General features: G+C 45.0%; 1 protein-coding gene across 1 annotated transcript in view; it reads right to left on the bottom strand.

The window, feature by feature from the left end:
* The window catches only part of LOC142312858 (uncharacterized), a 98,873-nt gene that overhangs the window by 19,897 nt on the left and 61,850 nt on the right, over window positions 1-17,126 (bottom strand). Inside the window, exons 13-16 of the mRNA XM_075351843.1 lie at window positions 16,991-17,114; window positions 16,810-16,907; window positions 12,638-12,728; window positions 6,108-6,851 (exon numbers count right to left, since the gene is read on the bottom strand). Coding sequence (XP_075207958.1) covers window positions 6,108-6,851; window positions 12,638-12,728; window positions 16,810-16,907; window positions 16,991-17,114 — 1,057 coding nt within the window. The remainder of the gene's footprint in view (window positions 1-6,107; window positions 6,852-12,637; window positions 12,729-16,809; window positions 16,908-16,990; window positions 17,115-17,126) is intronic.

The following is a 17,126-nucleotide window of genomic DNA, read 5'->3' on the forward strand; positions in this document are numbered from 1 at the left end:
CATATCCTGTTCCAGGGATGCTGGCCCTTTAAGAAGAGGTGAATGAGCGTGCCCACGCCCTAATGCACATGCGCAAAGCCCGGGAGCCGGAGACAAGCACAGGAGGCTGGGAACAGGATGCAGGGGAGCCGGGGGCAGAGTCCCGAGCCGCAGCAAGCCGGTGGGACCGCCGAGCAAAGAGCACGGGAAACGCAGGGGAGCAGGAGCGGGAGCAGCAGCTGCAATCGGTACGCACGTGGACCGGGAGCGTGACACTTACACTGAGTAACTTATGTGGTTTATAGACACCATATCATGCTACATCTAGGGGTGGGAGCAATAACAAAATGCAAAAGTGACCAAAACTACAGCCAAAAAGGATGAGAACAGAGAAATGGTCTGTGAACACCACCTGCAGAATTGCTCCTTTATAGGGGTTCATTTCTACCTGTTGTCTGTTCCATTTGCACAAGAGCAGGAGTAATTGATTTACAATCAGTATTGCTTCATAACTGGACAGGTTAATTTCATAGAAGTGTGATTGACTTTGAGATACATTGTGATATTTAAGTGTTCCCTTTATTTTTTTGAGCAGTGTATATTCCTAGTCTTCCAAACAACTAAATTGTGAGGTTCCTTCAGAAGAGCATATATCGGTCTTGGTATGGGAGATTTTTGAAAATTCTTTTTCTTATTGAAGTTGGTCAGGTATCTCTTTATTTGTAGGTATGGAACAAAGTCCATATCATCCAGTCTAAATTTTTATTGTAGAAGGTAAAAGAGGTTTAATTCTTTGTTGGCATCCCAAAAAATATTCAAGATATATTTGATTCCTTTTAGTTTCTATCAGAATGTCTGTATCATACCTATAGGAGGCCAATTTCAAAGCTTTTTGTACTGCTTTCCATGCCCATATAGTTGTCACCTATTAAATGTGGTAGAATTATATTTTTCAAATGAATTCTTTATAGATGCTTTCTCCAGGAGAATCCACCCTAAGTTCATGTCTGGAGAGGTCTATTGATAACTTTACTTAATCAAAATATCTAAGAAACGATATTATCTTCTCCTTTGCTGCTGTCACTCAACAAGCATTAATTTTATAAACTTTACTTTCTTGGATTTCAAAACCTAAACATCCGAGCTAACCATTACAGGTATGTAGAGAATCAGCATGATAGTGCCCGTATAGCACTGGCTTTAGCTTATATACAAAAATCCTGGTGATTGGTTCCCTTTAAAAACCTTGAATAACATAGGTGAAAAAAAAGAAAAATTAAACCAAGGTGGCAAATGGCTCCCAACCACTTGGTAAAGTTCTGGTTTTGATCCTGAAGGAGTGTTCTATTTAGAAAGCAAGAAGATCCATAAGTAGAATAAAACAAAGGATGTCCAAAATCCAGTGGACCTTTTTTATCCATAAAGTGCTATGCTCGAGGAAAGAGCAAAGCAAAAAAAAAAAAAGCTAAATGTGATCCAAGAATCAATTTGCTAGTCAATGTTTGGTGTTCTTCCTATTGTTGATTGTCAAAATGTTCTTTCCTATGCTTATAAGAAAATCATTTACACCCTCTGGTGTATGCATAGGAAACGTTTTCCCCTGGTAAAGGATCGAAAGCTTGAAAGTTTAGTTGGAAATTCCCATTAGTATGGTATCCCTTCTCTCCTTAGAGTTCTTAGAGTTGTAACTTCCCTAAAACATTTGCGTAAGGACACTGTGTCCTATGAAACATCCAAATAAACTTTAATGTTCCAGTAATGGTCTAGAAGTCTATTGTTGCCTCTTGTTTGTTTACTTGATAAATCTTTCTTCTTTTGGAAATAATGAATACTCAGTATTACATCTCTGGGTAAGCTTGATTTTGGCAGCCTGTTAATTCTGTTGATAATGGTATTATGAGGATGAAGGTCTGGAAGTGTTGATTTTAATATATTCTGGACATAGGGGAGAAGAGCGTTTTGAGTGATATCTTTTGGTATACCCCTCAGTTTTACATTGTTCCTCCTATTTCTATCTTCTAAATCTGTGATTTGTGTTCTTCAGTTACTCCCGTAGATCTTTTTGTTCCTCCAAAATTCCATTATTAGAAGACTCTAGAGATTCAATTCTCAGTCCAAAATTCTGCACTTTAAGATTGAGGCTTTCAAATGATTTTACATCAGATTAAATTTTTATCCATACTTGATTGGATCAACTCACTGAAAAACGTCAGTGCATCATTTAAATATTCCAGTCTTACAATGTTTCCCTTAACTGAAATCCCTAAACATATTTTTAGGGATTTTTGTTTTTGTTAGTTCCTGCTTTAGATCCCTTTACGTATCCATTTATTGCTAAGTTAGTTAGATCTGCAATACAAGCTGTCCTCCTGGGATCTAACAATGGATGCCTCTGGGTGAGATATTATGTAGGATCTCATCCAGACCCCACACTTCTCCCTGTGGTCAGATAAGAGGAGAAAGGAGAATTGTTTGAATGGAAATTGAAAACAAAGACACAATTCTAATTGAGGTCATATTTTCCCACAGAAACTTATTGGTTGAATAATATGAAAAACATATTTCCGGGCATACTTTCACCATCCTAGACACAGCAAACATGACTATGTTATATTTGTTATCCAAACTATTACATTTCTGTGGTTTCCCAAGGCTGAAAACCCTGGTGCTTGAACCCACAGAAGCAATTAGGTTTTCCAAACACAGATAAATCCATAGATTATATTAACATCACATAATACTGTATATACTGAACTAAAGTATTAACCCAAAGCTTTTGTTTTTACTCCCATTTTTCATGAGCTGAACTTAAAAATCTAAGGCTTTTTCTATGTACACTAAAGGCCTTGTTCTCTCAAATATTGTTCACAATTTTGTCTAAATCTGTATTAGTGAGGACTTCTCCTTTGCCTCTCCATCCACCTCACAGGTGCGGCATATCAAGATGCTGATTAGACAGCATGATTATTGCACAGGTGTGTCTTAGGCTGGCCGCAATTAATGGCCACTCTGAAATGTGCAGTTTTATCACACAGCACAATGCAAGGAAGAATGCAATTGACATACTGCAGAAATGTCCGCCAAAGCTGTTGCCCGTGAATTGAATGTCCATTTCTCTACCATACGTCATATCCTAAAGGCATTTCAGAGTGCTTGCCAGTACATCCAACCAGCCTCACAACTACAGACCACATGTAACCACACCAGCCCAGGACCTCTACATCCAGAATATTCACTTCCAAGATTGTCTGAGACCAGCCACCCAGACAGCTGCTGCAACAATCGGTTTGCATAACCAAAGAATATCTGCACAAACTGTCAGAGACCGTCTCAGGGAAGCTCCCCTGCATGCTCGTCGTCATCACTGTCTCACCTGACTTCAGTTCTTTGTTCTAACTTGAGTGAGCAAATGTTCACATTTGATGGCGTCTGGCACATTGGAGAGGTTTTCTTTTCATAGATGAATCCTGGTTTTCACTGTACAAGGCAGATGGCAGACTGCATGTATGTAGTCATGTGAGTTTGCTAATGTCACGGTTTATGAATCAAGTTGCCTGAGGTGGGATTATGGTATAAGCAGGTGTATGTTATAGACACTGAACACAGGTGCATTTTATTGATGCCATTTTCAATGCTCAAAGCTACCGTGACGAGAACCTGAGGCCCATTGTTGTGCCATTTATCTACGATGTTGCAGCATCATAATGCACAGTCCCACGTTGCAAGGATCTGTACACATTTCCTGGAAGCTGAAAACATCCCAGTTCTTGCATGGCCAGCATACTCACCGGAAATGTCACCGACTGTGCACTCTAGATCGGCGTATACTACAGCGTGTTCCAGTTCCTGCCAACATCCAGCAACTTCACACAGCCATTGAAGAGTAATGGACCAACATTCCACAGGCCACAACAGCCCAATCAACACTATGTGAAGGAGATGTGTTGCACTGCATGAGTCAAATGGTGCCCATTTGACACCAAACACTAACCCGTTTTCTGACCTCCCCTAGACCTAACAATACTGTAAAACTGCACATTTTAGAGTGGTCTTTTATAGTGTCCAACCTAAGGCACACCTGTGCAATAATCATGCTGTCTAATCAGCATCTTGATATGCCACACCTGTGAGGTGGATGGATTATATCGGCAAAGAAGAAGTGCTCACTAACACAGAACTAGACAAATTTGTGAACAATATTTGACAGAAAAAGGCCTTTTGTGCACATATAAAAAGTCTTAGATCTTGAGTTCCGCTCATGAAAAATGGGAGCAAAAACAAGTGTGTTTATATTTTTGTTCAGTATAATTCTCCCTTTACTCTTTCCATACAACATGTCTACAAGTTCTCCCTCAACCACCTTGATTCATTATATGAAGATCCAAACACAAGGATGTAATCTCTAAATGCAGATGTTCAATAATGATTGGTAACAAGTTGGAAAAGGGCTTTCCAATGTCTCTCTTTTTCACTTGATCTGACATTAAGCGTGATGTCAGCTGCTGAGACAGCTTATTAATTCTTAACTGGACTTATCCAGTGGTGTATCGCAGATAATGGCAGACCACATGGCTGCTATGGAGTCTGTGAGCTGGTGGATGGGCTCTGTGTCAAATGACCCTGGTGGTGTCCCAATTTCAATGTATCTGCATCAACAGGAACAGATACAGCTCTTTGCTCCAACATTCAGCCAGTGCATGTGTGCACAGCAGGTGCAGTGATATCTCTAGATAACGCCTGCTGCATCTAGTCTCATTCTACACACAGACCAGCGCAGCGCGTGGTGGGAATATGGCTAAGTGAATTTTTTTTTATTGTGTTACTACATTTTTTCTGCAAGTGAAAGAGGTGCACCATACTGTAATTGGGAGCACTGTCTGGATATAGGTATCATGCTATGAAGCAGGGTAAAGTAAGGCCATCACACTTTGTTTGGGGGAGCACAGTGGGTGATTTGTTGGTATATTTTGAATCACACTGGGAAACTCATATTGTATTGGGGCACTGTCTACTATTTATGATAATTAAAACCACATTGTAAATCAAGAAATAAGAGTATTTGGTGATTTTCTATACATTGACATTGGGGTTCTTACAACCCGTTCACTGAAAACTCGAACACAAAGCTGTATGAACACTAATTTTTTTTTTATTTACCACTCCACATTAGGCTTGTACTGATGAAGCACTTTGTGAAAGCTCTACCAAAAGAATGAGAAACTTAAATACCTGTGTACCAAGTTTCAGGGATTGTCAGAAGCAAAACTGAAGGAAGGCATTTTTGTGGGTCCGGATATTTGGAAACTCATGAAGGACACGTGTTAGAAACAAAAATGAAAGCTGTTGAGAAAAGGACTTGGGATTCTTTTAAAGAAATTGTGAATACATTTCTAGGTAACAACAAGGATCCAAAATTTAAGTCCAATTTAAGTCCATCATGGAGAAAATTCCGAAACGTTTCAAAGATTTAAGTTGTCTGATGAATTTGAGGTTGCATTTTTTACTTCCCATTTGAACTACTGTCCTGAAAACCTTGGTGCTGCTAGCAAAGAGTATGATTTCATCAGGATATCAAGCAGATGGAACGACGATACCAAGTTACAGGGAACATGAACATGATGGGGGACTACTGCTGGATGTTTGCAAGAGAGGATCAGCAGGCCTTCTATAAAGGAAAAAGTATCAAAAGAAGTTTTGAAGAGAAAAGGAAAAGGGGCAGAATTAATGTTCTGTAAATTTATATACATAATATGTACATTTTTAGCTACAATAAAGATTTTCTAGCATTTACAAGCCTTTAATGCCAAATCGATACGTGATGGTTGCAAATAGAAACGTTTCTTTAAGTAAGGGCATAAGAAAGCATAAGAATCAGTCATTGACTTTGAAACAATTTTTATAAACCCACATTTTGCATTCCTAGGGAATTTACGGCTTAAAATAGTTTTTCCATTCTCTCGTAGACATATTACTTTACTTGCATTTTTTATGTACATTGTCAATCAAATTATTTTTTTTTAAAAAAGAAGAAAATTACTACTTTCAGGAATGTGTTTTTTTATGTCTAACAAGAGCTGATGTTTTGATAAAACATTTTCCACATTCTAAACATGAATATGGCTTCTCACCTGTGTGAATTCTGTAATGTGTCATAAGATACGATTTTGATGTAAAATATTTCCCACATTCTGAGCATGAATATGGCTTCTCACCTGTGTGAAGCCTCAGATGTGTAACAAGATCTGACTTCCTGTTAAAACATTTCTCACATTCTGAACATGAAAATGGCTTCTCTCCTGTGTGTCTTCTCTTATGTGTAACAAGCTCTGATTTCTTGTGAAAATATCTCCCACATTCTGAACAGAAATATGTCTTCTCCCCTGTGTGAATTTTTTGATGTGTGGTAAGATTTGATAATTGTGCAAAGCATCTTCCACATTCTGAGCATGAAAATGGTTTCTCCCCTGTGTGAATTCTCAGATGTTTAACAAGATATGAGTTTTTGTTAAAACATTTCCCACATTCTGAACATGAAAATTGCTTCTCCCCTTGGTTTCGTCTTTGATGTGTAAGAAGTTTTGATGTAATACTGTGACATTTCCCACATTCGGAACATGAAAATGGTTTTTCTGCTATGTGAGTTATTTCATGTTCAACCGACATTCTGTGACTTTTGTTTTCCACTTTGGTCTTGAATGAACCAGAAGAAAAGACAGGTTGAAAGGGATCAGATGGTAAATGTTTCCTTAGAATGGCTTGAGGTGAAACTGGGATAATGGTATATTCTTCACTTGTGTGTGGTGTGATACCATGATCACCTGCTGCAATATCTGAAGATATGAGATATTCCTCTGTCTTCTTAGTACAGTCCCCTGCCAAGAATAATAAATTCAATAATGCATCATTTAAATTATATTAATATTTATATTATTATGAATTGCATAACATTCCCACAAAAAATGTAAAGTTAAAGGGCTTGTCTAGTCTTTTGATAAAAGTCAGCAATTACTATGACTACAGACTTCTGTCCAGAGTATCTGGCATTGCCAAAGAGAGCGGACAGCTACGTCACTCTGTGTGTCTACAGACTTCTGAATCCTTATAGTGCGTGACTTTTATCAGAAGACAAGACAACCACTTAAAATTATAGACTAAATCAGTAGACCACAAAAAAAGACTACTAGATTATAATATTAGGCCACCAGGTGGTGCATTTTCAATTTTTCACTTCTCTATAGAAACTGTGTTCTCCATAGGTTGTTACTGTTGTTGAGGAAGGTATTTTTCTTCTTCAATTAAAGTGAACCTGTCAGGTACAATATGCACCCAGAACCACGAGCAGTTCTGGTTGCATATTGCTAATCCCTGCCTAACTGTCCAAGCATCTAGTAGCATAGATAAAGAGATCTTTAGAAAAAATGTTTCTTATGATCCTCTACAATATGCTAATGAGCTCAGAGACTAGTCGCAAGGTCGTTAGTTCCTCACTCCGCCCTCTTAGCATGTAAGCACACCCACCCACTGCCCAGCGCTATCATCAGCAGTGACGCGTATACCTGTGTCCGCTGCACCTCCTCAGAACGCTGTGGATTGGGTCAGTGTGCATGACCAGAAGTCCCTGGACTTCCAGTCATGCGCACTACACCAGTTTGAAGCTAGGACGCGTATACCCGACTTCATAGTGCGCATGACTGGATGTCCGAGGATCATACGCACTGAGCCGAAATCCAGCATCGGGCACGGTGGCAGCAGAGGTGAGCGAGACCATGCCTCTGACGCTGCAGATTATGGCTGAGAAGCATTAGGTATTTAAAGCACCCTCCCCTTATTGACATCTGCTGCATGGTGAGCAGAAAAAGCTGGGCTCTGACTGAAGTAGGCCGATAAGGATGTCGGAAGAAGAGTAGGGACAGCTTCAAACGAGTATATGATAAAAAAAATGTTATTTTATCTAGAAAACTTGGACAATTTTCATCAGTATTGTCATCTGTGTATCCGCTTTTTTAGATCTTTGTGACATCTATTTTTCTACTCTAAGAATTAGGATGATCAGGTGATCACACGGGATCTGATTTTATTCCATAGACTTGAATGGGAGAATCTCATCCGAAATATGGAAGAGATTAGAGCATGGTGGGATTTTTTCAAACGGACACTTGGTTGTTGTTAAAATACTGTCATATGAAAAGCCCTATTGAATAGCATGGGTCCGTGTGAGGACAGTGTGCTATCCAATTTTGTATCAAAGACCACATGTCTGTATATTATGCTCATCTGAATAACCCCTAAAGGAGAAAGAAGAGGCAGACTGGACGAACAGGAGCAGAGTGAGATGAGTATTTTTTTTATACCATTCTTGGTTAGTTTGCACTGATTTTGATAAGTTTGCAGGTACAGAATTAACAAATTTTCAAGTCAGGACAATTCCATTCACCTCGAAAAGATTTGCTAATTTCTTCTGATGATCATTAATAATGTGTTTACTGTATTTTACAGTCTGTTACATTTACAAAGACATAGTATGTTAATTGCAACTGTTTTTGTACCTTTTTTCTTTAATAGTAACTTTATAGAAAGAAAATCTCTGACACCATGATACCATGCAGCACTTATAAAGATATATCTATGTACACAAGTATACTTATAAGGAGAATCCAATTGAGGTTTTTAGGCTGAGAATGTTCTCCTGTACGCAGGGCTGTATTTTGCCTTCGTGCTGCCCTAGGCACTTTAAGTGGTCGCGCCCCTTAGTGACAACGTAACACTGAGTTTTCGCACACGACATCTGTTTAAGGCAGATCTACTCTGTAAAACACTTGAAAAAGTATCAATGAGAAACGAAGGGCACTAACCCCCCCCCCCATGGGAATCACCACAGGCACATCAAAACATAGCATGAGTATAAAATATTCCCACCAAACCGTCCCCACTTATATACTGTGACTGTCACACTGCCCCTAATAAACTACACACTGCCCTCCCTTATAAATTATATCCACCACACCTTCCTCAATTATGAAATATGATCTGCACATTGACCTCACATCATGCTGCCCCCTCCTCACAATGTCCCATGCATGCTGCCCCTTCCTCACAATGTCCCATGCATGCTGCCCCCTCCTCACAATGTCCCATGCATGCTGCCCCCTCCTCACAATGTCCCATGCATGCTGACCCCTCCTCCCAATGTCCCATGCATGCTGCCCCCTCCTCACAATGTCCCATGCATGCTGCCCCCTCCTCACAATGTCCCATGCATGCTGCCCCCTCCTCCCAATGTCCCATGCATGCTGACCCCTCCTCGCAATGTCCCATGCATACTGCCCCCTCCTCACAATGTCCCATGCATGCTGCCCCCTCCTCACAATGTCCCATGCATGCTGCCCCCTCCTCACAATGTCCCATGCATGCTGCCCCCTCCTCACAGTGTCCCATGCATGCTGCTACCTCCTCACAATGTCCCATGCATGCTGCTCCCTCCTCACAATGTCCCATGCATGCCGCTCCCTCTTCACAATGTCCCATGCATGCTTCCCCGTCCTCACAATGTCCCATGCATGCTGCCCCCTCCTCACAATGTCCCATGCATGCTGCTCCCTCCTCACAGTTTCCCATGCATGCTGTTCCCTCCTCACAATGTCCCATGCGTGCTGCCCCCTCCTCACAATGTCCCATGCATGCTGCCCCCTCCTCACAATGTCCCATGCATGCTGCCCCCTCCTCAGTGTCCCATGCATGCTGCTCCCTTCTCACAATGTCCCATGCATGCTGCCCCCTCCTCACAATGTCCCATGCATGCTGCCCCCTCCTCACAGTGTCCCATGCATGCTGCTCCCTCCTCACAGTTTCCCATGCATGCTGTTCCCTCCTCACAATGTCCCATGCATGCTGCCCCTCTCCATGAGCTCCTAATGCTGCCTTCCTCTTTTTCATAATGACACCTCCATGCTGCCCCACTCATCCTAAGACCACCACACTAACGCTTATGCTGAGACACCCCTCCCACACACACACACACACACACACACACTACCCCACTCTTGATATTGACTCCCCTACATTGCTCCACTCCATACTGAGCCCACACATGCTGCCCCTTCTCCATAATGAGCTCCCAATGCTGCCCCCTCTCATTCTGAGTCCTTACACTCCCCCGCCATCGATTTTATCCCTAAAACCTTGTCCTCTGTCTCTAGGATTGGCCCCTCTCTCCCATTCCCCCAGCAGCAGCCGCTCTCCCCCGCCTTCACCAGCAGCCTCTCCCCCAGCATCAACCTCTCTCCCCCCAGCTTCAGCCTCTCTCCCCCCAGCCTCCCCCAGCTTCAGCCTCTCTCCCCCAGCTTCCCCCAGCATCAGCCTCTCTCCCCCAGCTTCCCCCAGCATCAGCCTCCACCCTCCCAGCCTCCCCAGCATCAGCCTCCCCCCTCCCAGCCTCCCCCCTCACAGCCTCTCCCAGTATCAGCCTCCCCCAGCATCAGCCTCTCTCCCCCCAGCCCACCCAGCATCAACCTCTCTCCCCCCAGCGTCCCCCAGCTTCAGCCTCTCTCCCCCCAGCCTCCCCCAGCTTCAGCCTCTCTCCCCCAGCTTCCCCCAGCATCAGCCTCTCTCCCCCAGCTTCCCCCAGCATCAGCCTCTCTCCCTCAGCTTCAGCCTCTCTCCATCAGCTTCAGCCTCTCTCCCCCAGCATCAGCCTCTCTCCCCCAGCTTCCCCCAGCATCAGCCTCTCTGCCCCCAGCATCAGCCTCTCTGCCCCCAGCATCAGCCTCTCTTCTCCCAGCCTCCCCCAGCATCAGCCTCACTCCTCCCAGCCTCCCCCAGCATCAGCCTCTCTCCTCCCAGCCTCCCCCAGTATCAGCCTCCCTCAGCATCAGCCTCTCTCCTCCGAGCCTCCTGCAGCATCAGCCTCTCCCAGCATCAGCCTCCCTCAGCATCAGCCTCTTTCCTCCCAGCCTCCCCCAGCATCAGCCTCCCTCAGCATCAGCCTCCTTCCTCCCAGCCTTCCCCCTCCCAGCCTCCCTCAGCATCAGCCTCCCTCCTCCCAGCATCAGCCTCCCTCCTCCCAGCCTCCCCCAGCATCAGCCCCCCCCAGCACCAGCCTCTCTCCTCCCAGCCTCCCCCAGCATCAGCCTCTCTCCTCCCAAACTCTCCCAGCATCAGCCTCCCCCAGTATCAGCCTCTCTCCTCCCAGCCTCCCCCTCTCTCCTCCCAGCCTCCCCCTCCCTCAGCATCAGCCTCTCTCCTCCCAGCCTCCCTTAGCATCAGCCTCCCTCAGCATCAGCCTCCCTCCTCCCAGCGTCCCCCAGCATCAGCCTCCCTCGGCATCAGCCTCCATCCTCCCAGCCTCCCCCAGCATCAGCCTCCCTCAGCATCAGCCTCTTTCCTCCCAGCCTCCCCCAGCATCAGCCTCCCTCAGCATCAGCCTCCCTCCTCCCAGCCTTCCCCCTCCCAGCCTCCCTCAGCATCAGCCTCCCTCCTCCCAGCCTCCCCCAGCATCAGCCTCCCTCCTCCCAGCCTCCCCCAGCATCAGCCTCCCTCCTCCCAGCCTCCCCCAGCATCAGCCTCCCTCAGCATCAGCCTCTCTCCTCCGAGCCTCCCAAAGCATCAGCCTCTCCCAGCATCAGCCTCCCTCAGCATCAGCCTCCGTCCTCCCAGCCTCCCCCAGCATCAGCCTCTCTCCTCCCAGCCTCCCCCCTCCCAGCCTCCCTCAGCATCAGCCTCCCTCCTCCCAGCCTCCCCCAGCATCAGCCTCCCTCCTCCCAGCCTCCCCCAGCATCATCCTCCCCCAGCACCAGCCTCCCCCAGCATCAGCCTCTCTCCTCCCAGCCTCCCCCAGCATCAGCCTCCCTCCTCCCAGCCTCCCCCAGCATCAGCCTCCCTCAGCATCAGCCTCTCTCCTCCCAGCCTCCCCCAGCATCAGCCTCCCCCAGCATCAGCCTCCCTCCTCCCAGCCTCCCCCAGCATCAGCCTCCCCCAGCATCAGCCTCAGGAAGGAGCTGATTGGCACGCCTGTGACCCCGGAAGTGCAGGCGCCGCCGCCAGCAGTTCCGGGGTCAATCAGCTCTCTGTGCCCGGCCGCTGCAGTTTGTCTGCATTCGCGTCTTAATTGACGTGGATACAAATAAATAAAGGTGCGCCTCTCCCCCCTCCCCCCTCCGAAAATACAGCGGATTTAATGAATGTGTAAAAAAAAAAAAAAAAAAAATTTTTTTTTTTTTTTTTTTACTGCTAGAAGGTGCCGCCCCCTGCATCCTGCCGCCCTAGGCACGGGACCACGGGTGCCTAATGGTAAATACGGCCCTGCCTGTACGTAACAGTGCAGCCTGTGGATGACTGGTAGTATTTTTGCCTTTTATTTCAAGGATCTTATGCTCCCTGGCTCTAATAAGCTTCAAAAGTTAAATTATATATGTCAACTGAGCACAGAGTCCGGTGTTAGACAGGAATGTGAATACAGAAGTATCTCCTCTGCAGTAGAAGTGCGTTATGGCTGCAGAGGAGAAAATTCCATACAAAGTCGTGTAAAAATAGCATGTTTTTTGTTTAAGAGCTAAAATTCACATAAAAAAGACATAACATTAGAAATCAGCCTATAAATCGTTAAGCCAGTAACTAAGTCAAATCTGTGACATCTCTGCATTTAGTGGTCATCACTACTCACCTGGGTAGTCATACGTAGGAATCTCCTCTTTACACCGCTCATCACCCCTCACATATGTTTCTGTAGTGTTAATATGGGTCAGATCTTCACCCTGAAATACATATTGTAAATGCCACAGGCAAATGAAGTAATGAGAAATTATTTAGAAGAAGAGTGAAGATCATAAATGAACATGACGATCACAAATGACAGCAGTAGATATTAGAAAGCTGCTAGAGATGAGCGGACCCATGGAAGTTTGAGTTCGCCGGGTTCAGCCAGACTTTAGATAGTTCAGGACCCAGACTTTACCTGAACCTCAATGGAAGCCAATTATTGGGCAGTTTGGCCCGCCGCCTACATACAGTAGGCCATAAACAGGGAATTTCCAGAGGAGAGAGGGCGTATTTTTCATTTGGGACACACTACATCCGATAACGTTATTTTTTTATCCCGGTGTGAGCCACTCGGAGATTCGCACTGGACCGAACATACCCTTGCACAGTGATGCTCGATCAAGTGGTTGGTATATGTAAAGTACCCGAACTCTGTTTTTTTTGTCTGTGTTTTGTACAAATACCAAACTTTCTTACTGTTCGGGTTCACTCACCTCGAATAGCTACAGATCTCTTGTATATTCCAACCTGTCAGCTCCTAATTCTTACCAGCAGTCTCCATAACCAGAAAATTGTGAGAAGATTCAGACAATATCTAATGTCTATGATCCGCTTTATCCTGTCATCTCCACCAAGTATAAACCATACAATGAAAGGCCACATTATTAGATACCCGTCTAGTTGTTCATTATATCACCGACCTCAGAAATGTATTGCATCATTGACTCTGCTAGGTGACGAAATATATCTGCAAGAATATTGGCCAAAGAGGACATGATAGCTTTTTGTAGCTCCTGCAGATTAGATAGAGGGTCTGAGTTGCTCTGAACATCCCATTCTATCTCATCCCTTCTGTGAGATTCTCATCATTAAGATTTGAGGATTGTGAAGGCCATAGAAGCATAATGAAGAAAAAGCTTTGCAGTTATGTTCCTAGAAGAATCCCATGAGTTTATGAGCCTTGTGACATGGTGCACTGTACTTTAGCCAAGGGGAAACATCTGCCATGACATGATGAACGTAGTCTGTCACTGTCCTTAGGTAAGCTCTAGTGGCAAAACATGCATCCACAGGTATCATAGGATCCAGGATGTGTGAAGGAAACATTGCGAGAACCATTAGTCCACCACCAGCAGCCTGACAGTATAGTTTATTGGATTCATATGTAGCGCCCCTGAAGCCATCAGGGAGCTACAAGGTACTGCATCCCCACCAGGATGCAGGGCCTACCCTCTAGGGACCCAGAAGACCAGTGCCGGTAACACACAAACACTCCAGGTAATCCCGGTTTTCACCAAAATCCCCCATAGAATGGTACCAGGCTAGGGTTGGATCAATGGTTGGCCACCTAGAGGTGGAGCCAATCCACTCCACTAGACGACCAGGTGGGAGGACAGATGCAGAGAGCGGACAGTCAGACAGTGAAGAGTGAGGAGTTGAGAAGTGAGAGTGCAAGGCAGCAGACGGACTGACAGGAGTGAACAGTGACCTGAGGACCCAGGCGGTTAGTTGCCGGTGGAGTATGGTGGAGTGCTCCCGGAACTATGCACCAACGGGGTACAGAATCCTAGGTCAGGCAAAAGCTCCAGGCAGACCTGATAAAATCTGCACAGTGAGGGGACCATCAAGGACCTCACTGACCTTGAAGTTCGGGACTCAGTAGCAAAGGGAGAACCGGGGACAGGGCCAGAGACTCCAACCCCACAGGATTCACGCTACCGTCATACGGACTGCTGAAGAAGACAACCAGGAGGGGATCCCCACCCGCTCTATGCCACGGGTCCCACCAACCAAAGACAGGTGCAGGGGAAAGAAGCTACCAGATCACTAAACCGGCACTGGGACTACGGGGACCTGCGGTTAAGACCAGCCAGTCTCGGGTGACCAGTTACCAGCTTGCAGTGAGTAAAAAGAACAAGTTGCACTGAAACTCCCGTTGTGGCCTACCTTCTTTCAACGCCTGTTACCTCACCTATCCTCTGTGGCCTGGCCCTGCTTGCGGAGGGCCTAACATCCAGGCTGCCACTAACACCAGCCCCAGTAGTGAAAACTGTGTAGCGGCAGCTCCATCCCTATAGCCGCAACACCGCAAGTGGCGTCACGTGTGAACAATAATCAAATCCCCTTTTAAAAAGCACCCATGGCACGGAACCGGGCAACGGCCACCAAAGTGACATTCCCCAGTTATACACCGCCTGGGACCGAGTACCCCATAACCCTGGACGACACACATACAATTTGCCAAATTCTGACTCTCCATCAGCATGGGGCAATAGAAATGTGGGTTCATTTGACCAAATCTTGTCCACTGCTCAGTGATATAATTTTCACATTTGTTTCACCAATGACATTTCTTCATTTCTGTTACACTGCAATGGCACCGGAACTGATCATCTGCTGCCATATCCCATCTGTGCTAAAGAATGAGTACATTCAAACAAGTTAGTTGGGCACCAGTGATGTAGTCAGCTGTCATTTCGTGCCCTCAGCTTCTGTTCCCCAGAAGTGATTTTTGATATCAATGGCCATACATTGTTAGAAATTGCTCAAATCATTCAATCTTTCCATTTTAATGTTGATTTTGAATACTGGAAAATTGTTAATTAGTTTTCTACTGTCTTCTGGGGTCACAAGTCTAATTTCCATACAGAGAAGCTACAATCATTAACCCCTTCAGCCCCCGGGCACTTTCCGTTTTTGCGTTTTTGTTTTTTGCTCCCCTTCTTCCAAGAGGCGTAACTTTTTTATTTTTCCATCAATCTTGCCATATGAGGGCTTGTTTTTTGCGGGACGAGTTGTACTTTTAAATGAAACCATAAGTTTTACCATATAGTGTACTGGAAAACGGCAAAAAAATTCCAAGTGCGGAAAAATTGCAAAAAAAGTGGGATTGTACAATAGTTTTTGGGATATTTTATTCACCGTGTTCACTATATGGTAAAACTGATGTGTGGGTATGATGCCTCAGGTCGGTGCGAGTTTGTAGACACCAAACATGTATAGGTTTACTTGTATCTAAGGGGTTAAAAAAAATTCACAAGCTTGTCCAAAAAACGTGGCGCACGTTTTGCGCCATTTTCCAAAACCCGTAGCGTTCTCATTTTTCAGGATCTGAGGCTCAGTGATGGCTTATTTTTTGCGTCTCGACCTGACGTTCTTAACGGTAACATTTTTGCGCAGATGCTACGTTTTGATCGCCTGTTATTGCATTTTGCGCAAAATTTGCGGCGACCAAAAAACGTAATTTTGGCGTTTGGAATTTTTTTGCCGCTACGCCGTTTACTGATCAGATTCATTGATTTTATATTTTGATAGATCGGGCATTTCTGAACGCGGCGATACCAAATATGTGTGTATTTTTTATTTTTTTAACCCTTTAATTTTCAATGGGGTGAAAGGGGGGTGATTTGAACTTTTAGGTTTTTTATTTTTTTTTTATTTTTTAAAACTTTTTTATTTACTTTTTTTTTTTATTTTACTAGTCCCCCTAGGGGGCTATTGCGATCAGCAATCCGATCGCTCTGCATTATCTGCAGATCTCAGCTACAGAGCTGAGAACTGCAGATTTGCTGCTTCACTTTCAATGCCGGCTGTATTCCGGCATTGAGAGGAAGTGACTCATGTTAGCTACAGGCGTCATCACATGACCCTGTGCTACCATGGCAACCGCCGAAAGTCACGTGATCATGTCACGTGACTTCCGGTGGGGGCGGGGTAAGTCACTGTCATAGCGGCGCCCATGTACATATCGCTGCCAAGACTTTGGCAGCGAAATGTAAGGGGTTAATGGCCGCGGGTGGAAGCGATTCCACCCGCGGCTAGCAGGCACACATATCAGCTGTTGATAACAGCTGATATGTGCGCGTCTCGCCGCCGCCCGCCGGCGGCAGGGGGCGGGGCTTACCGGCACATGATCCATGACGTATCTAGTACGTCATGGGTCGTTAAGGGGAAGATGTGTATAATAAACTGGCCATTCAGTGTATAATACTGGTAAATAAAACTATACTGAACACAAGACCTTCACAGCCGTCTACACATCATAGGGAGATTTCATGACACCTTCTCTCCATCTACCTGATCATCCTGAGGAACATCGGGATCTTCTTTTTTACAGTCCTGTAGAAGAAGAGGACGGGGACATCTCTCTGGTGTTGTCCTCTTACTGGATAGAACTGGAGGAAACACATACAGGGACTGAATTTATTCTTTACATACAGATAATTATAGGCTGTGTGTATTTAGTCCTGTCTATTACCTGGTGATGTGAGGGGCTGAGGAACCTCCATCATGACGTCCTTGTACAGATCTTTGTGTCCTTCTAAATACTCCCACTCCTCCATGGAGAAATAGACAGTGACATCCTGACACCTTATAGGAACCTGACACATACA

The sequence above is a fragment of the Anomaloglossus baeobatrachus genome, chromosome 5 (genome assembly GCF_048569485.1).
Source record: "Anomaloglossus baeobatrachus isolate aAnoBae1 chromosome 5, aAnoBae1.hap1, whole genome shotgun sequence".
NCBI lineage: Eukaryota > Metazoa > Chordata > Amphibia > Anura > Aromobatidae > Anomaloglossus > Anomaloglossus baeobatrachus.